The sequence below is a fragment of the Barbus barbus genome (genome assembly GCF_936440315.1).
Source record: "Barbus barbus genome assembly, chromosome: 3".
NCBI lineage: Eukaryota > Metazoa > Chordata > Actinopteri > Cypriniformes > Cyprinidae > Barbus > Barbus barbus.
This window is the reverse complement of record NC_136731.1, coordinates 21,828,149-21,854,881: the sequence shown is the minus strand read 5'-3', so window position 1 is coordinate 21,854,881 and position 26,733 is coordinate 21,828,149. Positions and strand designations below refer to the sequence as shown.

The 26,733-nt window shown below is 37.0% G+C and overlaps 1 protein-coding gene across 7 annotated transcripts in view; it reads left to right on the top strand.

Moving 5' to 3' along the window:
* The window catches only part of LOC306856991 (dynamin-2-like), a 58,973-nt gene that overhangs the window by 8,724 nt on the left and 23,516 nt on the right, over positions 1 to 26,733 (top strand). For all 7 annotated transcript variants that reach the window (XM_079396586.1, XM_079396587.1, XM_079396584.1 and 4 more), the window contains 9 exons: positions 13,090 to 13,163; positions 16,567 to 16,716; positions 16,814 to 17,017; positions 17,326 to 17,424; positions 18,249 to 18,409; positions 18,580 to 18,722; positions 18,831 to 18,966; positions 19,155 to 19,222; positions 21,094 to 21,232. In XM_079396586.1, the coding sequence (XP_079252712.1) occupies positions 13,090 to 13,163; positions 16,567 to 16,716; positions 16,814 to 17,017; positions 17,326 to 17,424; positions 18,249 to 18,409; positions 18,580 to 18,722; positions 18,831 to 18,966; positions 19,155 to 19,222; positions 21,094 to 21,232 (1,174 nt within the window). The remainder of the gene's footprint in view (positions 1 to 13,089; positions 13,164 to 16,566; positions 16,717 to 16,813; positions 17,018 to 17,325; positions 17,425 to 18,248; positions 18,410 to 18,579; positions 18,723 to 18,830; positions 18,967 to 19,154; positions 19,223 to 21,093; positions 21,233 to 26,733) is intronic.

The following is a 26,733-nucleotide window of genomic DNA, read 5'->3' as shown; positions in this document are numbered from 1 at the left end:
TCCACGTAGCATCTGCCGTTATACACCATGCCAAGTAGAACGAGACCAATGCTGAGGTTCTTGATCAAATTTCATCCTGCCGAACTGGATTTTCAAGATCTTTCTCCAGATCTGGTGGTTTGATCTAATCGCAGGCCAGCGCCTCCACCTTGGGTGTTTATTGCGGGGCTGATGTCATTGTTCTGCGTGACTTTTGCTATCTGGCTCCGCCGGCTGCTTTAGGAGGGGCTGTTGTTCAGTTTGCTGTGCCCACTATGGGAGGAGTGTAAAACTGTAGCGAGAACACAGCATTAATCTTGTGAAAGACAGGCAGATTGTGCAGATAATGCCACGGGCTGTTTTGTGGCAAAAGTGTTGAGGAAACTGAACCCATCAGTTATTAATTATGAAATGGAGGAGACAAAGGAAGGCGTTGTTTTTGTTTATATGTTGTCTATAGTGAGAGACGCTTCACAAACAAACCGCTTACCATTGAAAACTATTCCGGAACCCTGTCCAAAATCCCATGTCCAAAAGATATTATATTGCAGTTTACATGACCTAGTGTTGTCAAAAATATCGATATTTCGATAAATATCGATACTGAAATATCTGAACGGTACCAATATTAATTTCCCGAAGTATCGATACACCGATACTAGCCGAGCTGTCACTTTCACTTCTCTCCAAAGGCGCGTGGACAAGCACCACACGTGACCGCACTCGTCTCCTTCGCTCTGGTTAAATAGCAAAAGTGAAGTGAATAGAAAGATGACTGCTCTGGTTGTTAAAGAACACAGCAGGAGCGCTATCTGTAGGGATCTATGATCTCCGCGATGCAGAGAACGCCACGGAATCCAGTCATAAACACGGAATTTACAGTTTAACGCGGAATGTCACAGAATTTGTCAAAGTTTGGATGAATTAATCAAAAGTAGGTCATTACACTTAAATCAAATCGCGATATGGACTAGTATCTGTAAATATTAAGCTGCAAAAGTTGATTTAAATATGAATCCTGCATGTTCTGCGCGTCTCTGTGTGAATGTGCTGCACGTGCGGTTGTGTTTACTAATGTGGCGCTTGCGGTGATTTCAGCGTCTGCCGTCTCAATGAGGACATAAATACATCAACAATATCTCCAGAACTGATCTGAAAGGCACTTTACGAGCATTTTACCATTTAATTTGAGTAAAACTAGCATCATATCATACACAGACAGAACTTTAGAAGTATTCACGGCAACCCGTCAAAATAAAAGTTTGGTTTAACTTGGCCTATTAAAGACCGTGTGCCAGAAATAGGCTATATTACTATTATTTAGTAGAATGTACATAATACTACTACTGTTAATTTTTTTTTAAAGAAATAATCACAAACTATTTTAATTTTAATAGTAAATCCCCTTCATTTGCCAAAAATGTAAATGTTTAATTTTCATTAATTCAAATATAAATGAATTAAAATTGTTTTATGCCTTCATCTGATATCCAGTACAATTTAAATACACAACACAGAATTTCTGAGGGGGAAACACATTTCATAAGGCTACTGTAAGAATAAATAAAACAATTTGTATGCATTCAAATAATAGACATGCTAAAACACAGAATTTGGTAACAATAAAACATAAGGTTCAAACATTTCATACGGCCCTAAATGTGTCATTTTTGTTACACTTTTAATAAATTAAATGTTAAATTGTATAATTTTCATGATTTTAATGAATTAGACATGCTTTTAGATTAATAGCATTTAATTTGAGCATTAAAAAAAAAGAGTCCAGAAAAATTAAAATGGAAAAAACTGAATGTAGAAACAAATAAAACAGAATTTGGGGAAAAATAAAACGGATTTCATAGGGCCCTATATCTGGAAATATTTTGGTTATGAAGCAAATGAGAATATCAACAAATAGAACTTTGGATTTTAATTAGTACATGTATTAGTAAACGTTAGTTTCAATTAACATTCAACTAAGATTAATAAAAGATTAATAAATAAATCAACAAATGCAGTACCTCAAGACATTTTTTTGTTCATGTAAAATATACCGCATGTTCTCAACTTGTTACATTTATCTTTAAATTAAAAAAATTACCCCCTTAATATTGTGGCAGTTTTTTTTCACCGTGGTATCGAAAATGGTATCGAGTATCGATATTTTTCAAGGTATCGTATCGAAGTTAGAAATTCCAGTATCGTGACAACACTTACATGACCATTTTCCAGCCTCTCACTGACACAATTAAACAGCCTGATTTTGCAACTGTACCTTTAAGACTACTATTTGTAAATGTCTTTGTTTTGATTGGCTGACCTCTGTATGTAGTTCATGCGGTTGTTCATCATGTGGGCACTGAGCACTAAATGTATGTATATAAATGTATGTAATATGTATTGCTGCATCATCTTGGGTTGGGTTGGTGTTCCAACTTATAAATTATTACAAGGTCCTAAAAATAAAAATTCTGTCATCATTTACTCTCCTTCATTCATGTCGTTCCAAACCTGTATGACTTTATTTTTTCTAGGGCAGCACGATAAATCGAAATTGTGATTAGACAGAAGCTGCGATTGTCATGAATATCTTTCAGTGAAGCACGGTTCTGTGAGCCGCATTAAATCTTCATCCGAAGGCCAGGCGTCATTCTTGCGCGGAAACTCCAAATACGCCCTGCAGAAGAAACCCAGGAAATGGGTGGTTGTGGCTAGAGATACAGCACCGACCGGAAACGAACAACGAAATGAATTTTCTACCTATTAGATTGTGTTTTATTAACGTCTACCAAACATTTTAAACAAATAAAAAGGTACTCATCTTTCTTATTAATTCTTATTAAATGTTTTCTTCATTTAAAATAAATAAACAGCTCACAGTTGATCAGTTAAATGTCAATTTTTCGCTGATGAAATCAAGTTATGTGCGCTGTATGGATCACCGTTAAGCCTTATCGGTTTCCGTACACTGGTGGAGGAGGTACTTTTCCCCACTCTTCTCAAAAACTATTGGTCCTTAAGACATCAATCAGAGTGTGGACTGTATAATGGATATTCCCCCAGGGAATGATCACACAAACACGGTGTGGTCGCTGGCGTGTGGTGAATAGCGAAAAGTGTATGGGACATGGTGAGTCTACATCGTGTTCTTTGGGGTGACGCGTCTTCAAATGCTTAAGTTACTCGTGTTAAAGTTGCTGTATGTAAGTTGTTGACCCCACTAAAACATAAAAATACCATGATATGTTTGCAGATATTTAAGAAACATGCTAAGTTAACATACTTGTTTATCTGAAAAACAATGCTACAGTCAGTTATTCTCCTTTGAAAATGTGCGTTCCGGGCCAGAATGTCTGTCTCTGTTTTGGTTTGTGAAACCCGCCCACTGCCAGTTTACCCAATTGTATTTCGGCACCCCGGTTTGCCAGTTGGTTGAAAACACAGCGTATTTCATGTCATTCATCATCATGTGTGCTCGTTCCTGTTGGTGTCGATAATCTTGCAACCTGCGTGTGCATCAAGTCTGAGGAGGAGGGGCCGTGTGAAAAAAATCCCCTCTCCAATATTTTGAATTTGGACTGCAATATCTAGTTCAACCGCTGCCAATCCTGCATACAGCACCTTTAATACTTGTGCCACCCCTCGAAATTGCAGCATGGCATATGAGACATGTCACCGTTTTGCTGGCTGGTTGGTCCAGACTGAAATACTGCCTAAACGCGGACATACTGCTAGCACGTTTGTATTTCTTCTTCACTGCTCTAAATAGTGGTTGCTTGTGGCAACACAGCAAAACTTCCTGTGTTTGCATTCTGAGCAGCGAAGAAGAATTGATTTCTGATTTGCAGCGTTAAGCAAAGCTAGCGGGGATAACTAGGTCTTGTTTAAGAAAATGGTATCGGATTGGTACATGGGTTCAAGTTGTCACCGATACTGATGCCATAATTTTGTGTGGAATCTATGGAATTTCCGATACTAGTATCAGAATCGGAATTACCCTAATTAGTAGGGATGCACGATATTGGATTTTTGCCGATGTCAGATATGCCGAAATTTTTCACATCTTTTTGGCCGATACCGATACATTTCATTTTTGTTTGGAAACAACACCAAGTCTCTCCTGTGTAGAAATTATAAGCAAACTATTTTTAATTTTGGTTAGTTTTTAACAAGAACTTATTTGTTAGAATTAAATAAACCATAATGAAGTTTTCTTTGACTGCACATTGAATCTTTGAAAATAAGTATAAATAAACTACACATCAATCACTACATTTCACCCCCCCCCCCCCCCAGAAAGATGCAGTTAACCCTAACATTTAATTTTATTCATAAGATTTAACATTTGTAGATGGTCTAAAGCAAAAGAGTTGTAGAAATTTTGAAAATATTTTTGAGCTTATGATTTGTTTAAAAAAAATAAAACATCTTACACAATGAATAAATCAGTATATATAAAATTATTTAATTTACAAGTGTCATGTTTGTGATTTTTCTTTTTCATGCAAGCTATAGCTTCTGACCTTTAAATCAAAACATACTCATTATTTTATGACATCAATTACTGCTTTATTTAACAACGTGGAGCTTAACACGCTCAAAACTGTGGAGATGATCTTGGACTTCAGGAGAAACCCCCTGCTCTCCCCCCACTCACCATCATGAACAGCACTGTGACTGCAGTGGAGTCATTCAGATTCCTGGGCACCACCATCTCTCAGGACCTGAAGTGGGATATTCACATTGACTCCATTGTCAGGAAGGCCCAGCAGAGGTTGTACTTTCTTCGCCAGCTGAGGAAGTTCAACCTGCCACAGGAGCTGCTGAAACAGTTCTACTCTGCCATCATTGAATCCATCCTCTGCACCTCAATAACTGTCTGGTTCAGCTCAGCTACCAAATCTGACCTCAGAAGACTACGGAGGGTAGTCCGGACTGCTGAGCGAATCATTGGTACAACCCTCCCCACTCTCCAAGAACTGTACTTATCCAGAGTGAGCAAAAGAGCTGGTAAAATCACTCTGGAGCCCTCACATCTAGCACACTCCCTCTTTGAACTGTTACCGTCTGGGCAACGCTACAGAGCTCTGAGCACCAGAACGACCAGACACAGGAACAGTTTCTTCCCTCAGTCAATACATCTCATGAACACTCAACAATAAACATGGAACACACAACTATAATACATTATCCATTCACCACACTCACTTATCTTATTTTATTTTTATTTTATATATTATTATTATTTTGCTGCTTTGTACATTGGTTATTGGCTATTTCTTGTTATTTTGTTTTTATTACCTGTGTCCTGTCCTGTTACTGTCTTTCTGTTGCACTGTGGAGCTTCTGTCACTACAACAAATTCTTTGTATGTGTAAACATACTTGGCCAATAAAGCTCATTCTGATTCTGATTAATCAGAAACGCAGTCTAAATGTTATTTGTGTAGGCTATTTTACTTTGAATTTAATTAGAAGTAGGCCAACAGCATTACAGAAGTTTACGGAAAGGGCATTAGGACCCAGGGGAGGCCGTCACTGCTGCCGCTGCAGGTGCTGTTACTGTTTACCCTATCACACACCGGACGCGTCATTCTGTACGTGCTTTCACAGATTAAATGCAGCTATCCAAAAGAGTGAATCTAATCATCATTCATACAAAACTTTGCTTCAAGAATGAGCCACACTGCTGACATGATCTAATCACTAGCAGACCCTGAGCACATGTGAGTTAATGTAGTCCTCTTATCGGCAAGACATATCGGCATCATTTTTCATATCGGCTGATGCCGATATTTACATTTAAAGTAATTTTCGGCCGATTCCGATAATATCATGCATCCCTACTAATTAGGTTCTTTGTACATTAAGTTTGTAATAAAAAAAAATAAAAATATTTATAGTTATTTTAACTTCTGCTTTAAGATGCCTTTTCTTCTAATAAATATATAATAAATAGAATATATAATAATAATAATAATATGAATAAATATATTAATATATCATAAAAAGCATGACTTGCATAGATACATTCACTATATTTGTTTTCATATCATTCAGTTGCACATTGTTTGAGGATGTGAAAAATAGGGTTTTTATCTGATTAATCAAATAATTTACATTAACCAATAATCAAAAGAACCATTAATTGCAGCCATGTTGTTTTATAAGGGTCTTGTTAAAATATTCTGACTGCAGCTCACTTCAGTGTGTTTCCTCCTTCCTCACAAATATAGCTGTGCTTTCTTTCAGCTTTTAATGATTTAAGTCATCTCGTGGAATATCTAAAGGCACACAAGGCCTGATTTGTTCAATCAGAGAGCATACACAAGAGGAAACTGATAATTTGGTCCATAATTAATAGAGATCGAGCCCTAAAGCTCTTGATTCTACTGTGTACTTGCTCTTATGAATATTTAACATATTTCCTCTATAGTGTAAGTGTAACATTTGTAGTAATAGGACCAGTGGCTACTCATTACCATTGTTAAGTCAATAACTTTGATTGCTAATAAAATTTGTTTGAAGTTTTCTATTCTTTTTCACTCCGTTAACAGATAATTTAACATGAGTCTATAACCTATTGCCCTAACTACTGCAGTTATTATTGTTGGTTGCAACTGTAATAATAGAAATAACACCTAAACATTAGCTCAATATTTTCTCCTCTTCTTCTTTTCAGTTCTGTTTTTATTGCCGTCAGAGATGTTTGACTTAGACTGAAGAGTAATGATGCTGAAAATTCATCTTTGAATCACCAGAAAAAATTACATTTAAAAATATATTACAATAAAAAACTGTTAATTCTAATTGTAATAATATTTCACAATATTACAGTTTTTACTGTACTTTTACTCAAATAAATGCATCCTTGATGAGCATGAGACTTTTTTCAGAAACATAAAAAAAAATCTTGCCAACCCATAGCTTTTGCACAGAAATTCATAGGTTTTTTTTTTTTTTGTAGCTGTAATATTTAAATGCTGATGTCTTAAAGGCAATGAACTTAGAGACACAAAGCACATATTTTTTTCGCAAATAACCATGCTTTAGCTAGACTAACACTGGTAAAACACTCCCATCTTTAAATGTATCCCCTGTAAAGCACTGCTGCTACACACTTCTAGACAGAATTTTCTGATTGGCTAACTCCCAGCTTAACCCATGCTGTCACAAAGACAGATGTGATTACTCAGCACATCTATTTCAGTGATATTCGTCAGGTGGCAGGCACATTTCATAGCAGGTGTTCCAAAAAATGATTACAACAACTTTAAACATCATAATCTAAAAAATATCTTTCTTTTCTTTTGATTTTGAGCTGAATACGACACGTTCTTAACAGGTTTTGTGTGATTCACCTGGCCCTTTTTCAAATAAACAAGCAAAATTCAGTTTTCTGTGTTCCAAACTCTTTAATGAAATGAGTGAACTCTGCTGAGGTGCGCTTGTATTTTGGCTAATGAGAGCAGGCGATTAGGCCGCTTCTCCTGCTGGTGGAGTGAGACTCACACTGGGTGTTGCTGAAGTCTGTCTCTCCTGCTCTCTTTCCACTCTCTCTGTGCCGCTCTGCGGTTTTGCATGCATAATGGATGAAATGATACACAATCTGCTCAGCCTCCTCTATCATTTAAAGGCCATGAATAATGGATAGCAGCCCACCTGCCTGTTTGCACTGGAAGAAGTGAGAAACAAAACCATGAGTCTTCTGAAGCGCTCGTGTGGATATTTGTTCTTATTTGTAGAGATTTTCCGATACCCTTTTTCCCTCCCCGATTCCCATACCTAGGCTAGACTCAAGGTATCAGCCGATACGGAGTACTGATCCGATACCTGGGTGTGTATCTGATTATACAGCTGTGTACTACTAGCCCTGTATGAATTGATACTATAGAGTAGGGGAACTATGATGTTAGAACCCAGAAGAGTAATTCGCCACGGGTTCCTTTGAGATTTTCTTATGGGGTTTTATAATGGGGTTTTTCAATTTATGAGTAAAATCAAGCCTGTGGTAAACATAACTTGACGATACTTTTACGTTTTGTTCTACAACGTAAATTACACACATCCATACGCAAAACAAAAAATTTGAAGCAGTTATGTTCATTTTTGAAAACATATGTTTTTAATAAGTAACTAGATAAGAATGTTTAGGCTGTGAGTGTGTGCAGTTTACATTGTAAACGTAGATGTAGATGATCTGAAAAATAGCACAGAAAGTGAAACTCTGAAGCGCTCAATCAGACTGGTCAGCGAGTGAAAATATATCTGTGCTAAACTTATACATAGAATCCAACTCACACACTGTCGAGTAAAATCTGAGCATTTGATAGCCAGTGGTTAATATTAGACAACATTTAGTCTCCCAGGGTGAAGATTTAGTCGAATATGCAAGTGATTTACTAGCAATCTGAAGAAGTAGTATTTCTTCTTCGCTGCTCTAAATAGTGTTTGCTTCTGTGGCAACACGGTACAACTTCCTGTGTTTGCATTCTGAGCAGCGAAGAAGAATTGATTTCCGATTTGCAGCGTTAAGCAAAGCTAGCGGGCATATAACTATTGGTCTTGTTTAAGAAAATGGTATCGGATCGGTACATGGAAATAAAAATTAAATTAAATTAAATAATATATGGAGTACATGCAGTATAAGCAAAAACAGCAGCCATAAACATAAATAAATAAATAATAACAGTAATAATAATAAAATAATATACAAAAGTTTGGAATAATATATATCCACAGAAATATGAAAGAGTTTTCCACTGTTGAACTGGATGTTGGACTGTAGATTGACAACAATAATAATTGTGTCTTGCACAGCAAATCAGCGTATTAGAATGATTTCTGAAGTGTCATGTGACACTGAAGACTGGAGTAATTATGCTGAAAATGTAGCTTTCAATATCAGGAAAAAAATCACATTTTTAAAATGTATTTAAACAGAAAACAGTTATTGTATTGTATTGGGCTTTGCTGGCAGAGTGGGTGTTAATAAAGAGGGGGCCATGCATGCATGTATGTGAGGTTAGGCCGGCACACACCTCTCTATGGCCTGTTCTCATTCGCCCTTTTCCCCCTCCAGGCTTTGGCCGTTGTCGTACATCCACGTGCTTCATGCAGCCAGACGGTGCCGTCTTCATAGGCCACACTTTGAAGTTGTGGCTTACATTTGCATATGGCTGCATGATATATTAAAATTAAATATTGTGGTATGGTGTAAGGTGACTGTCAAGTGATGGTGCAGGCTGCAATTTAAATACATTTAATAAATGACTTTAAGCATCATTTTAACACGCATTATAGTTTGTGACACAATGTTCAAGTGTCTGAGAACGGCTTGGTTCACTTACTGTGAATCGGACCATTCGAAATGAACACACAGAGCCAAGCTGAGCGTCTCTTTGTTTATGGGCCTTCCTTTATTGTGTAGCTGTGTGTGTGTTTTTAAAGCATGCTCTGTCTTTCCCCTCGGGCTCTGCTGCATTGTACATTAGGTGGGCCGGTGATTTCGGGGAAAGGGCGGCTGGATTCACAGCTGACTGCACCAGCTTTGATCAGGACCAGATGTAGAGCAGGATCTCCTGTAGAGGCAGGCTTACTCATTAAGACAGACTGTGATTGGACTCCTCTTGAACCCGCAGACACGCTTTCAACCCACCCACAGCATGTGGGATGCCATCAAAGCTTCCCATGTGGAAAAAGACACATCATTGGCATTTCATCATGTGTTTTTAATCTGTCCCAAAAGTCTGAAACATACCGGACACAAGTAAATGAATGCAAATGTTCATAGTTTAACAATGTTGTCTAAAGCCAGTTTTATATTTCTGGCTGACTGTTGTCATGGTTGATGACAGTTTATTGAGAAGGTAAAATCCCATGCTTTTTTGCATGAAGTTTTATCATCTCAGGAGTTGGTAAATATGTAGTTGAGCCAAAAATAAAAGTCTTGTCATCATTTGCTCTCGCTTGTTGTTCCAAATTTTTTCTTTCCAAGAAGATATTTTGTAGAATCTTGGTAGTCAAACAGTATTGTTAACTACTGACTTAGATCATTATGTGGATAATAAAAACACTTTCTCAGTAAAGTGCAGTAAATGGTAAAAGTGTTTGCGCTACAAACCAGTGTGTTTATAATTAAGACAATATATGAAAATAATAATACCAGTTTGCAGTTTCAAGCAGAATAACGAGCTGTTTTGTACAGCTAAAAATAACTGGAAGGGAATGACACTGGAAGCCAGAAACATTAAATTTACAAATGGCCGTGGCCATTCTTATGTGAAAAATAAGGTGGATACTGCAGGGGAAAATGCAAGCAGTTTGGTCTTGTTTTAGAATTTAATGTTTATATTGAACCTTTTTTTCACCTAATGTATAGCTTAGCCTACATTGATACATTTCTGTATTTGTTTTCATAGACTTCAAATTGCACATTATTTGGAGTACAAAATCCTACAAAAAGTATTTGGGGTTTGGACTAATATTTTTAATAATGGACTGAAATGAATTATTTTTGTATTAAAATGATTACATTTTAATAATAATATTTGGATTTTTTTCAGATTAATCAAAGAAACCGATTAATCAGTTATCCAAATAATTGTAAAGTATCGTAAAAAACTATATTGGTGTCCACAGCAACAAACTAATGTTCTGTTTTCATAAGTGTGCACTGCAGGTTTTTTGTCTGTTATGTTAAATGCTTGAGCAGGTGGATTCTGATTGGTTGTCAGTGTTTTTATTATTTGCTGTAAAAAATCATTCCGTTTCCAACAGTATACTTCCTCTCTAAAATTATTATTAAAGTTATGGTGTGGACTTCACATACCCCTTTTCCACCTAAGCAGTTCCAGGTGCTAGTTCAGAGCCAGTGCTATAGCTGGTTCTTAGTTAGTTCGACTGGCGAACCCTTTAAGAACCGGTTGCTTTTCCACAAGCTAGAGAGCGAATACAGAGCCAGCTCTTACGTCACTGAATACGTTTCATGTTTCGGTTCACTAGCGCAGCACAACAGGCTTGTTCGATGTACATCAGCGCCACGCAGATCGATCGATCGGCACACAACACACTAAAGCACGGTGAGAGAGATCCAAAAGCATAGAGTCATCTGCTTTCCAGTCGCTCCCGCAGCACCCCCGATATGCCTCGCACCGAACGGTCCGCGCAGCGCCGATCCATCCCGAACAAGCTTAAACAAACTATCAGCAATGGCGGACGTTGCGGTGCTATTTTATGTTCATGGCTTTGCGAACCTACATCGGCATCCAAACACGGCGAATCAAACGTGTTAGCGTTTAGCTGCTATTTCAAATATGGCGGTCCAAGTTTCTGTTCGGAGCTGGTTCTTTGGATGTCGAAAAACAAAGAACCGGTTCGAAACTAGGCTCTGGCTCCGAACCAGCACTGGAACTGCTTAGGTGGAAAAGGGGTAACAATTCTCATAGAATTAGGCCCCGTTTACACTAGTACGTTTTCGTTTTAAAACGGCGTTTTAGAATGAAAACGATCAACGTTTACGCTGGCGTTTCCGCTGCGTTTCGGAAACGATCTCCGTTTTCACTACACAGCCGAAAATGCATGTCACATGACCATTTATGCAGGAACAACCATAGATATGTATAGGTAGATTCCCTATTATTTAGATCACCGACGCGTCTGAGTGCTTTGAGCGGTCGAATGGGGAATCTAAGCATACTTATCTATGGGTACAATAACGAACATGATGTTATTGTTTACACGGTCGTCAAGGATACGCAGTGAGAATGTGGGCAGCCACGCCATCGTTTTCAAAAGTCTCCGTTTTGGTCCGTTTACACTGAAACGCAACCCCAGAGTTTTCAAACTAAAACGGTGTCCACAGCGTTTTTAAAAGTCTCCGTTTTTGACCTTGAAAATGCCAGAGTAGAGTAAACGATAGGCGTATCCGTAGCAAAAGTTATGCGTTTTAAAACGAAAACGCACTAGTGTAAACGGGGCCTTAGAACAAGTTTTAAATATGAAACAAGGGTTTTATTTTATTGTATTTTTTATTTATTTTGCAACACTGATACTGAGTCTATAGCACGACCAGTGTAGTCTGATTCCCGAACAAATGATTCTAAAGAACTAATTATTTTTAAAGTAAACCACTTTTCAAACCAACACATCGTGATCAGTGTAGTTCAATTCACAAACAAAATAAAAAATGTTTTACTTTTTTTTTTATTTACTTTCGTCTTATTTTCAAATGGTCTATTTTTAGTTTCAAATGTAAGTTTGTAATGTTGTGATAAATCTCAGGGCTGTGATAAAGCTCAGGGCTGGTTTGGTGTCTCTTTATATTTAACTCACTTTAAAGTTTTTTTTTTTTTTTTTTAAATCACAAAGAAAATTAATTGGAAAAAATGTCTTGACTCAAATCCACTTATGTGTTGGGTCATTTTAATGCTCTATACAATAACACTACTATTTTATGTTCATAGCTAGCTAACTAAATAATAACATATAGCACAGATATTTGAAGGTAGCTCTATCGCCCCCTTGAGTACCGGAGTCAAGAACATTGCTTGTGTACAGCGGGCCATGTGTTCACAATGTTTTGGTCGTGTATTTGTGTCTGTCTTTCACATACTTGGCAAGAGAACGTTTTTGATTGAAAGTCTGCCTCATTTTCTCTGATATTATTAAAAATGGGCCTTTTCTGTCCTCTGTGCTGCTTGTTAGGTCTGCGAATATATTGGAGTATAAGGGCTGAAATTGCCCTTCTCTCAGCTCACAGTTTGATCTCAGAGGGTGTTTATAATGCGCCACAGTGTTATTTAATTCACCCTGATTTGGCTGCGAGATACGGCAAAGGCGCTGCAGCCTCTTAGGAATCACGGGTCTTCAAAAGGTGCCACCATGTTTTAATATTCATTGCTACAAGGGGCCAGATAGCGTCTTGGTTTGTGTGTGTGTGTGTTCTTATATGAATGCAAAGAGGTTGCTCCTAAACATTCGCCCCCTTACTCATGAATAATTTGATCAGTCTTGTCACCCCTGAAAATTGAGCTTGATTGCTATGAATGACTCGAGAGTGTTTGTCTGTCCTTCACCCATATTCACTTTCTCTTTCTCTCTCTTTTTATAGGGATTTCCTTCCCCGAGGCTCCGGCATCGTCACCCGCAGGCCTCTCATTCTGCAGCTAGTTCACAACAAAGCTGGTGAGTGTGTTGATGAGCACAGCACTACTGAACAAAGCCTTCTCAGGTATTTTTAGTATGTGTGCGGACGGTTGAAACCACATGCTTTCATGTGTATTCATACCCAGTACCCATAGTGTTTTTGCTGGAGCTGAAGGGGTGTTACATTACATTGGGTGTCAGAAAATGTTTCACATCAAATGACACATCGAGGGCCCTTTTAAAATAATATATTTATATGTGTATATGTATATAATTGTTTTGTTTAGTTGTTTTAACATTTTAATTGTTTAAACACATTTCAATAATCAAAAGGATGTGTTATCAGTTGAATTCATAAAACTTTAATCATGTAATAATTGATTGCAATCTTAACAATAATTGTGCCCTTTGAAATGTTTTGTCGGTTTTATTTTTTTCAGCAGTCAGTGTTTTATGATTTTAATATGAATTTATAATCAAAAATGGTAGTTATCAAATTAATGCTTAAAACCTTAACTGTATCTTAAAATGTAATCAGATGAAATTTTCAGATGACTTTTTTTTTATGAAGTTTTTTTTTCTTTTATTTTTTTATTCATCCAAATTTTATTAAATTCTGTGACATTCTGTGTTATAAAGTAAATAAATTGTAGTTTTATGACTGGATCCTGTGGTTCATCCACCTTTTCTGCATTACAGAAATGATTGGGCTCTATATCAGTCAACAAAATGTAGGCTAATTACTTATTTATTGCAATTCCTCTTACTAGTGGCACAAAAATGACACTACAGCTATAATAACATCATCTTATTCTGTTTCTGTGCATAAAGAAAGTTCCCCTCTGAAAATTCCCCTTCTAACATTTACATCTCTCAGCCACTTTAGAGCAATTATCATTTATATTATTTTCAGCATGAGGCACTGCAATGTAGCGAGAACAAGGTGCAGATGGAGAATTAATTCAGACAGAAAGACATTACCGAACAAATGATCTTCCAAATGAGTGCAATTGACCATAAAGTTGAACATAACAAAGCTGAACTGATGTAGTCTGCTTGTTATATGCACATTATCTGTGGACCATTCACATAATTGGAAATTGAAAATCAGTTTTTATTCCAGGCCAGTTCTGTTTTGAATTAATACTATGAAAATGAAGTTTGGTTCTGTTAATGCAGAGGTGAGAAAATAGGAAAAGGGAAAAAAACAAATTAATCGAAGCATGTCTTCTTTTCTCATTTTAGATTCTTGATTTATTTTTACATTGATATAAAAATATAAGTGAATTCAAACGGGAACAGAACTAATTCAAATGTAAAAAATGGCTTTTTAATATATATTATTATATACAGTGGTGTGAAAAAGTGTTGGCCCCCTTCCTGGTTTTTTATGTTTTTGCATGTTTGTCACACTTTAATGTTTCAGATCATCAAACAAATTTAAATATTAATCAAAGATAACACAAGTAAACACAACATGCAGTTTTTAAATAAAGGGTTTTTTTTATGAAGGGAAAACAAAATCCAAACCCACATGGCCCTCTGTGAAGTTAAAGTTCCACAGATAGATCTCAAAGTAATTGAGATCTATCAGTCTGGAAAAGGTTATAAAGCCATTTCTAAAGCTTTGGGACTCCAGCAAACCACAGTGAGAGCCATTATCCACAAATGGTGAAAACATGGAACAGTGGTGAACCTTCCCAGGAGTGGCCGGCCGACCAAAATTACCCCAAGAGTGCAGCGACAACTCATCCAAGACGTCACAAAAGACCCCACAACAACATCTAAAGAACTGCAGGCCTCACTTGCCTCAGTTGAGGTCAGTGTTCATGACTCCACCATAAGAAAGAGACTGGCCTGCATGGCAGAGTTCCAAGACGAAAACCGCTGCTGAGCAAAAAGAACATAAAGGCTCGTCTCAGTTTTGCCAGAAAACATCTTGATGATCCCCAAGACTTTTGGGAAAATACTCTGTGGACTGAGGAGACGAAAGTTGAACTTTTTGGAAGGTGTGTGTCCCGTTACATCTGGCGTAAAAGTAACACAGGATTTCAGAAGAACATCATACCAACAGTAAAATATGGTGGTGGTAGTGTGATGGTCTGGGGCTGTTCTGCTGCTTCAGGACCTGGAAGACTTACTGTGATAAATGGAACCATGAATTCAGCTGTCTTCCAAAAAATCCTGAAGGACTATGTCCGGCCATCTGTTCGTGACCTCAAGCTGAAGCGAACTTGGGTTCTGCAGCAGGATAATGATCCAAAACACACCAGGAAATCCACCTCTGAATGGCTGAAGAAAAACAAAATGAAGACTTTGGAATGGCCTAGTCAAAGTCCTGACCTGAATCCTATTGAGATGCTGTGGCATGACCTTAAAAAGGCGGCTCATACTCGAAAACCCTCCAATGTGGCTGAATTACAACAATTCTGCCAAGATGAGTGGGCCAAAATTCCTCCACAGCGCTGTAACAGACTCATTGCAAGTTATCACAAACACTTGATTGCAGTTGTTGCTGCTAAGGGTGGCCCAAGCAGTTATTAGGTTTAGGGGGCAAGCACTTTTTCACACAGGGCCATGTGGGTTTGGATTTTGTTTTCCCTTCATAAAAAAACCCTATATTTAAAAACTGCATGTTGTGTTTACTTGTGTTATCTTTGATTAATATTTAAATTAGTTTGATGATCTGAAACATTAAAGTGTGACAAACATGCAAAAAAATAAAAAATCAGGAAGGGGAAGGAAACACTTTTTCACACCACTGTATAAAATAATATAATATTTGTGTGTGTGTGTATATATATATATATATAATGTGTGTGTATATGTATATATATGTGTGTGTATATGTATATATATATGTGTGTGTATATGTATATATATGTGTGTGTATATGTATATATATGTGTGTGTATATGTGTATGTATGTATGTATATGTATATGTATATATATATGTGTATATGTATATGTATGTATATGTATGTGTGTGGTAATGCATTTGCATTTGACCCATGGCCCTCAGTTAAGTTTTTGGACATTTGTATTGAAAATGTAGGCTATGTAGAACAGTGTTTTATTAATTAATATTTTTATATTTCCCATTTCATTTTAATTAAAATATTAGTAATTTTTTGGTGTTTTTTTATTTATTATTATTATTTTTTTTAATGTCAATATAATAATATAATTTTATGAATTTCAGTTTTAGTTATATTACTACTTAAAGAAAATCAGTAATGCTCTTTTGGCAACTAAAAAAGGGTTTTCAGGTTACATTTATTTTAATTCAAGTAACTTGTGTAATACTGTCTCTCATGCTTTATGACAGTGATATGGTTTAGCCTTTAGGTGATAATATTACTGTATGGTTTTCATGTCTTTTTTGTCTTGATGCTGAAATGTCATCGCTCTAACCCACACACTCCATCGCTCTGTTTGTAGAATATGCGGAATTCTTGCACTGCAAAGGGAGGAAGTTTGTGGACTTTGATGAAGTCCGGCAGGAAATTGAAGCAGAGACCGACAGGATTACGGGGTCCAATAAGGGCATCTCTCCTATTCCCATCAACCTAAGGGTTTACTCGCCACACGGTAATACAGCACAAGGCTCCCTAACACCACAGCTTTCCTCAGTCCACACTCGGCAGCCATTGTTAAAATGTCACTCATCTCTTTCTCTGTTCAACAGTATTGAATCTGACTCTCATCGATTTGCCCGGTATGACTAAGGTTGCTGTGGGCGACCAGCCGCCAGACATCGAGCACCAGATTCGAGACATGATTATGCAGTTCATCACTAGGGAAAGCTGCCTGATCCTCGCTGTCACCCCGGCCAACACTGACTTGGCCAACTCAGACGCTCTCAAGGTGGCTAAAGAAGTGGACCCTCAAGGTGAGGATCGCTGGGAGGGTTACACACAGATAAAATAACAAAAGAAATATCAACTATAGCAAACCATAGTGAGGTCAGTTTTAGAAGTGAATCTGTCTTTGTATGTGAATAACATCTTTTGAGGGGTTTCTTAGTGAATCACAGATGGGCTGATTGATTCATTAGTGAACCAACCTGACTTTGAATTTTGGTCCAGTAATAGTAAATGACTGGAAATGTTATGGATATTCATTGGTCAAAAAAGTAGCCCTGTGGATTGAACACAAACCCTGATGATGTTGTTAATGTGTTTTTGTTTGTTTCAACAGGACTGCGTACCATCGGTGTGATTACTAAACTGGATCTAATGGATGAGGGTACAGACGCCCGGGATATCCTGGAAAATAAACTCTTACCACTGCGTAGAGGTGGGCAGTTTGTACTTAACACAATCACATTACAGCAGTGTCATTTATGGACCATTTCTTATTATTCATGAGCCATTTTATGTCACAATAGCCATACTCTACACTGCTATTCAAAAGTTTGGGGGCGGTAAGAATTTCTTGTTTTGGGAAAAAAAAAATGTCTCTTATGCTGACCAAGGATCAAAAATATAGTAAAATTGTGACATATTACAATTTAAAATAACTGTTTTCTATTTGATTATACTTCAATATATAATATATTCCTGTGATACTCCAGTCTTCAGTGTCACATGATCCTTCAAAAATCATGTCTTTGATGAATAGAAAGTTAAATAGAGCAGTATTTATCTGAAATAGAAATCTTTATAACCATTATAAATGTGTGTTGATTCTGATCAATTTAATGCATCCTTGCATCTTAAAAAAATAAAATAAAATAAAAAATATATAATACTGACTGACCAAGCTTTTGAACAGCAGTGCATCTTATGTCATTTGAAATTCAACAAAAAATATATAATATAATATTTAATATAATAATAAAGAAGCTTTACATATATTTTTGTTGACTTACTCTATAGTGTTTGACAGTTCTTTCTTCTAGTCCTGACTTGTTTTGGACATGTCCTGTCCTGTATTTTTACATTCCTAACTGTTTCTTTGTTATTCTCACATGTAAATAACATGAAGCATTCATACCCACTGATGCTAGTGTGTATTTCAGTCACAAAATAAACGATATTTCAAAATTTCAGTTCACGCATTTCTATTATTGCACGTCAAATCATCCAGCCTGGCGTTTATTGCCGCTTTCCCTGTCCCAGGTTATATTGGCGTAGTGAACCGAAGTCAGAAAGATATAGATGGCAGGAAGGACATTCGTGCTGCACTGGCAGCAGAAAGGAAGTTCTTCCTGTCCCACCCCAGTTACAGACACATGGCCGAACGAATGGGAACACCACACCTGCAGAAGGCCCTCAACCAGGTGGGACCAAATCGCTTTCACACAAACTACAGTTATGGATTCGCATAAATAACTGACGATTTTAGAAAAGATTTGTAAATGAAGCTATTGCCTGAAAATCACTTCATTTAGTCAGTGTCACCTTCTGTTTTGTGCCTCTCTGTATATCACTTCCTCTTCTTTTATTTTAGCAATTAACCAACCACATCCGGGACACACTACCTGGCTTGCGCAGCAAACTCCAGTCTCAGCTTCTCTCTCTGGAAAAAGAGGTGGAAGAGTATAAGAACTTTCGCCCGGATGACCCTACGCGAAAAACCAAGGCCATGCTGCAGTGAGTGTTTTACGGCATTACATTGATGTGACTAGCATCTCTAGCTCAAGCCGTTTCTAGGCTATACACTGTAGGGCAGATGTTTACAACTCCGAGTGCCTCTTTCAGGATGGTCCAGCAGTTTGGAGTGGACTTTGAGAAGTGCATCGAGGGGTCCGGTGACCAGGTGGACACGGCAGAGCTGTCCGGAGGTGCCAGGATTAACCGAATTTTCCATGAGCGCTTCCCCTTTGAGCTGGTCAAGGTAAATGCCTTGTTTCAATAGAACACTTAGTTTTGTCTGCTTTTGAGCTGATAAAGTTGGTCTGAATGTCTGGAAGTACTACTTTGATCTTTAGATAACATGTCCCAACAAGTTCCCGTGAAACCCCGGGATGTATGCCACACAGGTGCAGTGGCAAGTCCCTTTTATGAAGTCTCTTTCTCTTTCAGATTGTGTTTGATGAGAAGGAGCTCCGGCGAGAAATCAGTCACGCCATTAAGAACGTCCATGGTGTCAGGCAAGTGGTGTCCCGTTGACGGCAAGCGCTTGTCAACCCTGCAGGTCATATGGCGGCATGAAACCACAGCGCTTCTTATGTCCTCTGTTCACTGACTAATTTCTCACTCTTTCACTCGTCACACACTTTCTTTCTTTCTCTCTCGAGTGTTATAGTAAGGCCATGCTTTCACAACACAGCTACCAGAATCGCTTTACTGCTCACGGTTTTTCTTATTATATATCTTTTTAAATATGATTAAAATCGTACATATTGCATCTGTTAGTAGATGTATATATCACTAATAGTTGCGTTTTTAAGTATTTTCTGCATGTCACCACCGTTTTCACAATACCATATTTTCCAGAAAATAAGCTATACTTGACTATAAGTTGCATCGGGTCAAAATTGCATTATAGAGATAAGAAATTTGTCTTTTAGATTTATCTTTTTTTTTTTTACATTCAGAAATCATTTAAAATAAAATAAAAAAAAAAACACATTGAAGAGTTTACAAACATAAAATTATATACAAACATGTATTTAAGTTTCCCTTACTCAAATCTAACTGTTCGGAACAGAACAGGAATGGAAAAATAATTTTAAAAACGGTTTAAAGAAGGTTTAAAACTGTCATATATTGTAGTGTCATTCATTATAAACAACATTTACTATTAAAGACAGGCCTATATAAATTGATTTAAAGTGAAACTGAAATTACCGGTGCATAAGGAAATGTGCTTTATAAATAAACCTGAGCTCATCTACTTCTCACATTTGACACAAATCCAAATCCATGTTTTGCACCTCAATTTTTGTGCTCATTTGCGGCAATGAGTGTTAGCGCTGTTATATCTGACTATAACGTCATATGGGCTGTAACACACTCGCACACGTTTATTTATTTTTTTTACCATTTTGGGAGTAGTAAAATTTACATATGTGGTTTCAACAACCAGATTAATTTGCATTTGTCCAGTTTCGTCTGGAATTTGTCCCAGATGACCTCCTGAAGTAATTTGAGGGATCGGACTTGAATCAGTCTCCAAAGCATTTACACCTGGTCTTTTCACAATCAGATAGCTATCCGATTAGAGAAAATGCATGATGTCACCAGGTGTGAACAGGCCCTAGGACCAAGAGCATGAAAATATGGTCTTAAAGAACTGATTTGAGGACTAAGACAATGAAATTCTGATCTTGGACTCGAGGACCAAAACCAAGACCATGAAAATATGGTCTTGAACTCAAGACTCTGGGATCAAGACGATGAAAATGTGATCTTTGACTCAGAATCAAGGACCAGGAGCAAGAAAATATGATCTTGAACTCAGACTTGAGGACAAAGAACAGGAAGATGTGATCTTGGACTTGAGGACCAAGATTGAGGCCATGAGAATATAGTCTTGAAAATGTGGACTCTGTCATGTCCAACTCGACCCTTTTCTGCTCTTGGTTTTGACCCAGACTCTACTGAGTTGCTTACTATGTATCTACAACCAGTTAAGTTGTGATTTATCTCTCTAGTGAGACCCTCAAATATTTGTTCACGTCTGCAAAAACGCTGTCATGAGGGCATGGCCTAAAGAGATTTTAAGAGAAACCTTGTCTCTGAAATGTCAAATTGACTTCTTTTTCCCCCACAGTGAACAACACTCATCTAATTTTTTGTTTTAGTCTTTGTGAGCTAAACTGTTGTCTTTATCCTCTTCTTCCCCTCCACTTCACTTTCAAGTATCCTAATTTCATACAGTTTCACTTCTATTTTTAATGTCATTGTCACAAATATCTGTCTTTGAGTTATTTTTTGGCACTATTGTTGTTTATTTTCTCCTCACTGTTCATCTCTGTCCTCTTATGTCCTGTTGTCTGTCTGTCCTGTGCGTTCTCAGAACTGGGCTGTTCACTCCAGATCTGGCGTTTGAAGCCATGGTGAAAAAGCAGGTCATTAAGCTGAAAGAGCCCTGTCTGAAATGTACCGATCTGGTTATTCAGGAGCTCGTCAACACAGTCAGGCAGTGCACCAACAAGGTACTGCAGTACCCCAGCCTAGCCACGGGGGGGCTTCCTGTGAGGGGGTCACACTACACCTGAGACAAACAGACAGGGCTTTCGGTGGAAAGCACAGAGGGAGAGTCGGAGGTTGAACGTGTTTGCGTGGTGGTGTGATCCCCTCAGCCCCCCCGGCTGCCGTGTGCGCTGGCTCTGCTGTCGTGTGTTGGGGTGTTGTGACGGTCTTGTGATAAAGAGATGAGCGGAGAATTTCACTCTCTGTTCATCTGTGGTCTAAAAGGGACGAGCCAGGGGTCTTGCAACATCCTGAGCACCTCTGTAGCCAAGGGTTAAAATGAAATGTAAGGGGTTTTTGAGGCCAGTTCACACCAAGTCTGAAATTTATGCACAAGATGCTTGCATGTTAAGTAAAGGTTGGGATTGTTCAGCTTCTTAATGATGACTTGTGATTAGTGATGACTTTTCTTGTTTTTGTTTTGCATATTCGCCTTTATTGTGATAGGATAGTTCAGAGCTCACAGGAAGCGAAGCGGGAGAGAGAGAGGGGTGCAGGATCAGGAAAGGTCCTCAAGTTGGGATTCGAACTCGGGACGCCCGTAGCGCAACAGCACTGTATGCCACGCAACGCCAACACAGTGACATTTCTTTTAGTTAATCTGAGACAGATTAATAATCTTTTATTATTAATCAGATTAATAATAATAAAATTAATAATCACATTATTAATCATATAAAAAAGTACATATGACTGCAGCATACTTATAAAAAAAGAGTACTTATTAAAGAAAAAATAACTTATTAACTAAAAGAATATATTTAAGTGAAAACTGAATGTAATGTTTTCAGATAATTAATTGCGTGTTATTTGCATTTGAATGAAAATGTATTACTGTTTAAATGCACTAGTCAACATTTGAAGTGGACCAAAACCTTTCATCAATGTTGTCCTAAAACCTAAAATCAAAATGCGTTCTTGTTTTAGGACAAATTTGATGAACTTTTTTGATCCACTTCAAGGGCCAGTTTTACTAACAACAGTTATTTTTGCACCTGACCTTATTGAATTTGCATTTGTAGGAGTTTCCCTTTCAGATGCAAAATTTATGGGAGGAGAGTATTGATAATGATAAACGATCATAAACAAGTTCACTGCATTCATTCACTGTGAACGGAGCCGTTCTGAGGCACGGAAAACAGGATCATGAGCTGATCGCATGAACAATGTGTGCGCTTTGCTTTAAAACACGCAATAAAAACATTTGATGAAGGGATTAAGACATATTGTGCTTTTGGTTTTTGTTCGTTTGACAGATAATGTGACAAAGCATAATAGACCAAAAAAAAAAAAATTTAAAAACTGCACTTTTTGCCCGGAAGACCTATCGTTTCATATCGTCATGTGACCATGATAATATGGAGACATCACGATATTGATAATATCGTTACATTCCTGGTATATATATTAAACGCATTTAATAACTATTGTTTTTTGACTAGTTTAAGTAGAATTAAGTGCATATGTATATATAATTTCATAATTGCCTCACTGAGAGTACATTATAAGTCTTTTTCACCAATTTAAATGAACAACTCATTGGGTTGAAGGTCTCTAAGATTCGAGAGTTGTTTTGAGAGATTGATTAAAAGAGTCAGAGTTTATTAGTCACATTTGAAAAAACTGCACTGGTTGTGTAGTAGATTTTGCATCCGCATATTTGTGTCGCTAACTTTTTCTTTCCAAGCCTTACTTGGAATACAAATTTTGCTGTGGTGCGGTGTTTTCTTCACATTGGATGAAGACTACAGATGTAGAAGAACTATTTAAAGTTAGCATGAAATGAAAATTCACCCTACCTATTATATAAATACATAATATAGAGCTTATTGTGACCAATTAATTCATGCATATGTTGCAATATGGAAAAAAAAAAAAGAAACTGTATGCTGCTACTTCTGTTTCATTGCGACTTTCACAGAACCAAGCGTCATAAAAAAACATTTGATTCCGGTACTTCCAAAAATACAATGAATATGTCACCTTTTTTTTTCAGTTGTATTTCAGGTCAGTTGTTTTAATATTTAATAAATTGAAATATGTATATATATATACTGTGTAGTATCATTGGACTTGATGTGAATATTTTTGGTGTGGAAAAATTTAAATATTTTAGACTTAGATGCCAAAAAAATACATAATTCATGGATGTGAAAACCTGCGGCTCCCCCTTTTGGACCTGGTTTGTATCTGTTCATAGATAAGCAATGATTAATCAACTAAAAGTTTGCTTTCTTTTTATTCTTCCCCTTTTTTCTCTTTTTCTGTCCTTTTTTAACACCTCAACACTTCTTCTCCCCCTGCCCACTGGCATCACCCTGACCCCTCAGAACGGGGTTGTTCACCCCTGATCTGGCCTTTGAGACTATAGTGAAAAAACAGATCCGCAAACTGAAAGAGCCCAGCCTGAAATGTGTGGACCTGGTGGTGTCCGAACTCACCACCCTCGTCAGGAAAAGTGCCAACAAGGTGTGAAAAAAAAAAAAAAAACCTCCCCATTCTTCCATTTCCACGCGCTGCCACCCACCCAGCTTTCTACCTTTATCAATCAGCCTTGCCCTCTCCGCCACACCCATAGTGTGTGTCTGGGATGTTCATGTGACTCGTCCGAAGTTTTGTTTCATAATAAGTTTTACATTTTCATATCCCATGTGAATCCAATAAAAACCACCCAGATTGTTTGGAAAATTGGGTGTTTCCAAGCTGAATCAGCTTTAGAGCCCCAGTTCCAGTGTTTGTCAGTGGCACATCACCTCCTTTCACTTTTTGTTGCTTGAGTAGAGCATCAGTGAGCCTGAACCACTTACTATAGAAGTAAAAGACTTACAGAAACAGACACTTTGCCTCCTGCCCCAGACACAAAAGGCTGCTGCTGTTGTCATAGCAACAAAGAACCCCTCACCTGCCATCTTGTGCTCATAGGTGGATCTGCAGTGCAATACTTGATTCTGTCCTTCTTTTTGAAATTTTCCCATTCTTTCCTTTCTTAAATTGCTATTTCACTCTCAGTTTTGGAAGAATATTGGTGGGAATATAATCTCAAAAAAGTGCAAATATTTCCTGCATTTCACATGAAATTGTTATCGCAACTAGGGATGGGAATCGTAAGGAGTTTACCAATTTTTGCTCTAGTTCAAATTCTGCTTGATCGAAAAAATTATTCTTTTAGCACCAAATTATTGATCCTAATGGTATTATACTATATGCTATCATTATACTATAATAAATAATTCTTACAAATAAATTAATTCTTACAAATTAAAATACTAAACAGTGCTATGCTGGTAACATTTGTAAAATTAGTCTTTATCACAACAAAATATTCTCTTTGTAGGTTTTATTTAAGAAAATATCTGACCATTCACTGACGTGTTCAGGTCGTACTCACTCATCATTGTATGTCTGATATAAAATGCAACTGTCCTCACTTTTTGCAGCAAACTGCAATCGCGAATCAATTTTCTGTCATCTTTGCAGGACTGTGATGTGTTCAAAGAGTGTACAAAGTAACACATCTGTAGTAATAGTGTGAAAGTGAATAGCACATAACAGGCACATTGCCGGTATGAACATGTATATCTATTGGTGCTATATACGTCACATGACTAAACATGCGTCATCGATTTCAAAAGCCTCCATTTTCACAGTCCACACTTGAAAGCGAAAATGGCGGTTTCAAATTTATCCAATTTGGAAAGCGTTTTCAAAAAGCTCAGTGTGGACGGAAGGCCAAAATGGAGAGAAAAGATGCGTTTTCAAACGAAAACATTGATGTGGAAAAGGCCTAAACTGATCCAATTTGGTCTCTTCAATTACCAAATTATCAAAAAAAAGATTCATTGTTAGATACAATTGTTAATTATTGTGTTGATATTGTATTGCTGCTATTGACATACAGTTATTGGTTTATTTTAAGTCATAAGTTTATTTTCCATTCCTTCAGTAAGTGAGTGACCCATTTAAGGTCAATGAGTTTGATTTGCAAGAAGTGTCTGAAGATATCACTTAAACATAACATCTTTTGCTTGGTGCTGTAGATTCAACAGCGCAGACCGTTTCAGTGGAAGAAGTCATATAGTAACACTTAACAGAACAAATATCATCATCATTTGGCTGTAGTATTTTACAATGATATTTGTAACCGGCTCTCGATTCCCAACCCTAGCATCCCTTAAATTTGATTTACTGCACTTAGAAGTTAATTTATTGATTCACTGTCCATTCCTGGCTGGGAGTGAATGCTGTCTTACCTACACAGCTTGCTGAAATACTCAAATCTTCATATGTGTGTGTGTGAGTGTGCGCTAGGGCTGGGAGATATGACGATATTATTTGCCTGTTTTTCGGCGCTGACTACCATAATGGCAACGTGCATCTGTGTATGTGATTTTGGAGATGTGTTCCAATCCTATTTATCCTTATTTAGGGTATAGACCTATTCTATTTTGATCTGCAGTTTAATAAAAGTTAAACAGAAAAAAGAAAAATAGTAGCACTGCACGTGTTTCTGAATATTTATTTAAACAGAATGTATAATGATGAATAACCACAAACATGAGAGTTATAATTAAAATACACAAATTCCTTCACAGCCTATTCATACAGCGCACATAGTGCCCTATTTTTACAGATTTTTTTAAACCGTGTATAATTGTTTAATTAAGCTGAGATATAGCACTATAAATTCTTAAAATTCTATAAAGTTTTGTTGCAAACAGATTAAGGCATTATAGTACTAGCCTAGGCCTATCTCAGCTCAACATGCGTTCGGAGTTTCAACATTCACGCGTTCAAATTATGTTGTGGGCGTTGTAGTTTGATTAATAAAATAAAAACTATAAAAATGAAAATACAAAAAAGGAAATTTAAATTACCCTGCTTCTAAATAAAAAGCAGTTATTTTTATTTAGTTAAAAACGGGCCAAAAGAGACCTCTGAACCAGGCTTCCAGAAAAGAAAAAAAAACTTAAACGTTTTTGCTCAGAATTCGTTTTTAATCCCTGCATGATTTTAGTCATACATGATAAATATCAAATAGCCTACGTTATAGCTTGACCGCAAGTTTAAAAATAACGCAACAATTGTTATATTCAAGGAAATTAAACTTACCATCATGAAATGTCTACACAGGCGATAATGCCAAAAAGAAAGAGAAACATCGGAAAATAGGAATATTTTATTCAAGATATTAAATGAATGAATGAGGCATTTATTAATGTCATCAACATGCATTTATCAATCTTACAATCACCGCCAGAATGTCCAACTTCACCATGATGAACTTAAAATTGGGTTCTATTATTTTTCCTCAACAGTTCTCCTCACATAATGAAATTAATTTCAAACACAAATTTGATAAGAACAGAATGGAAATTATTAGCAACACCAACATTACAGTAAAGCTAATGTTTTCTGTTAGTTTAAACACAAACTAAGAAAAAGTCAAACCGAAACTTTAATGCGG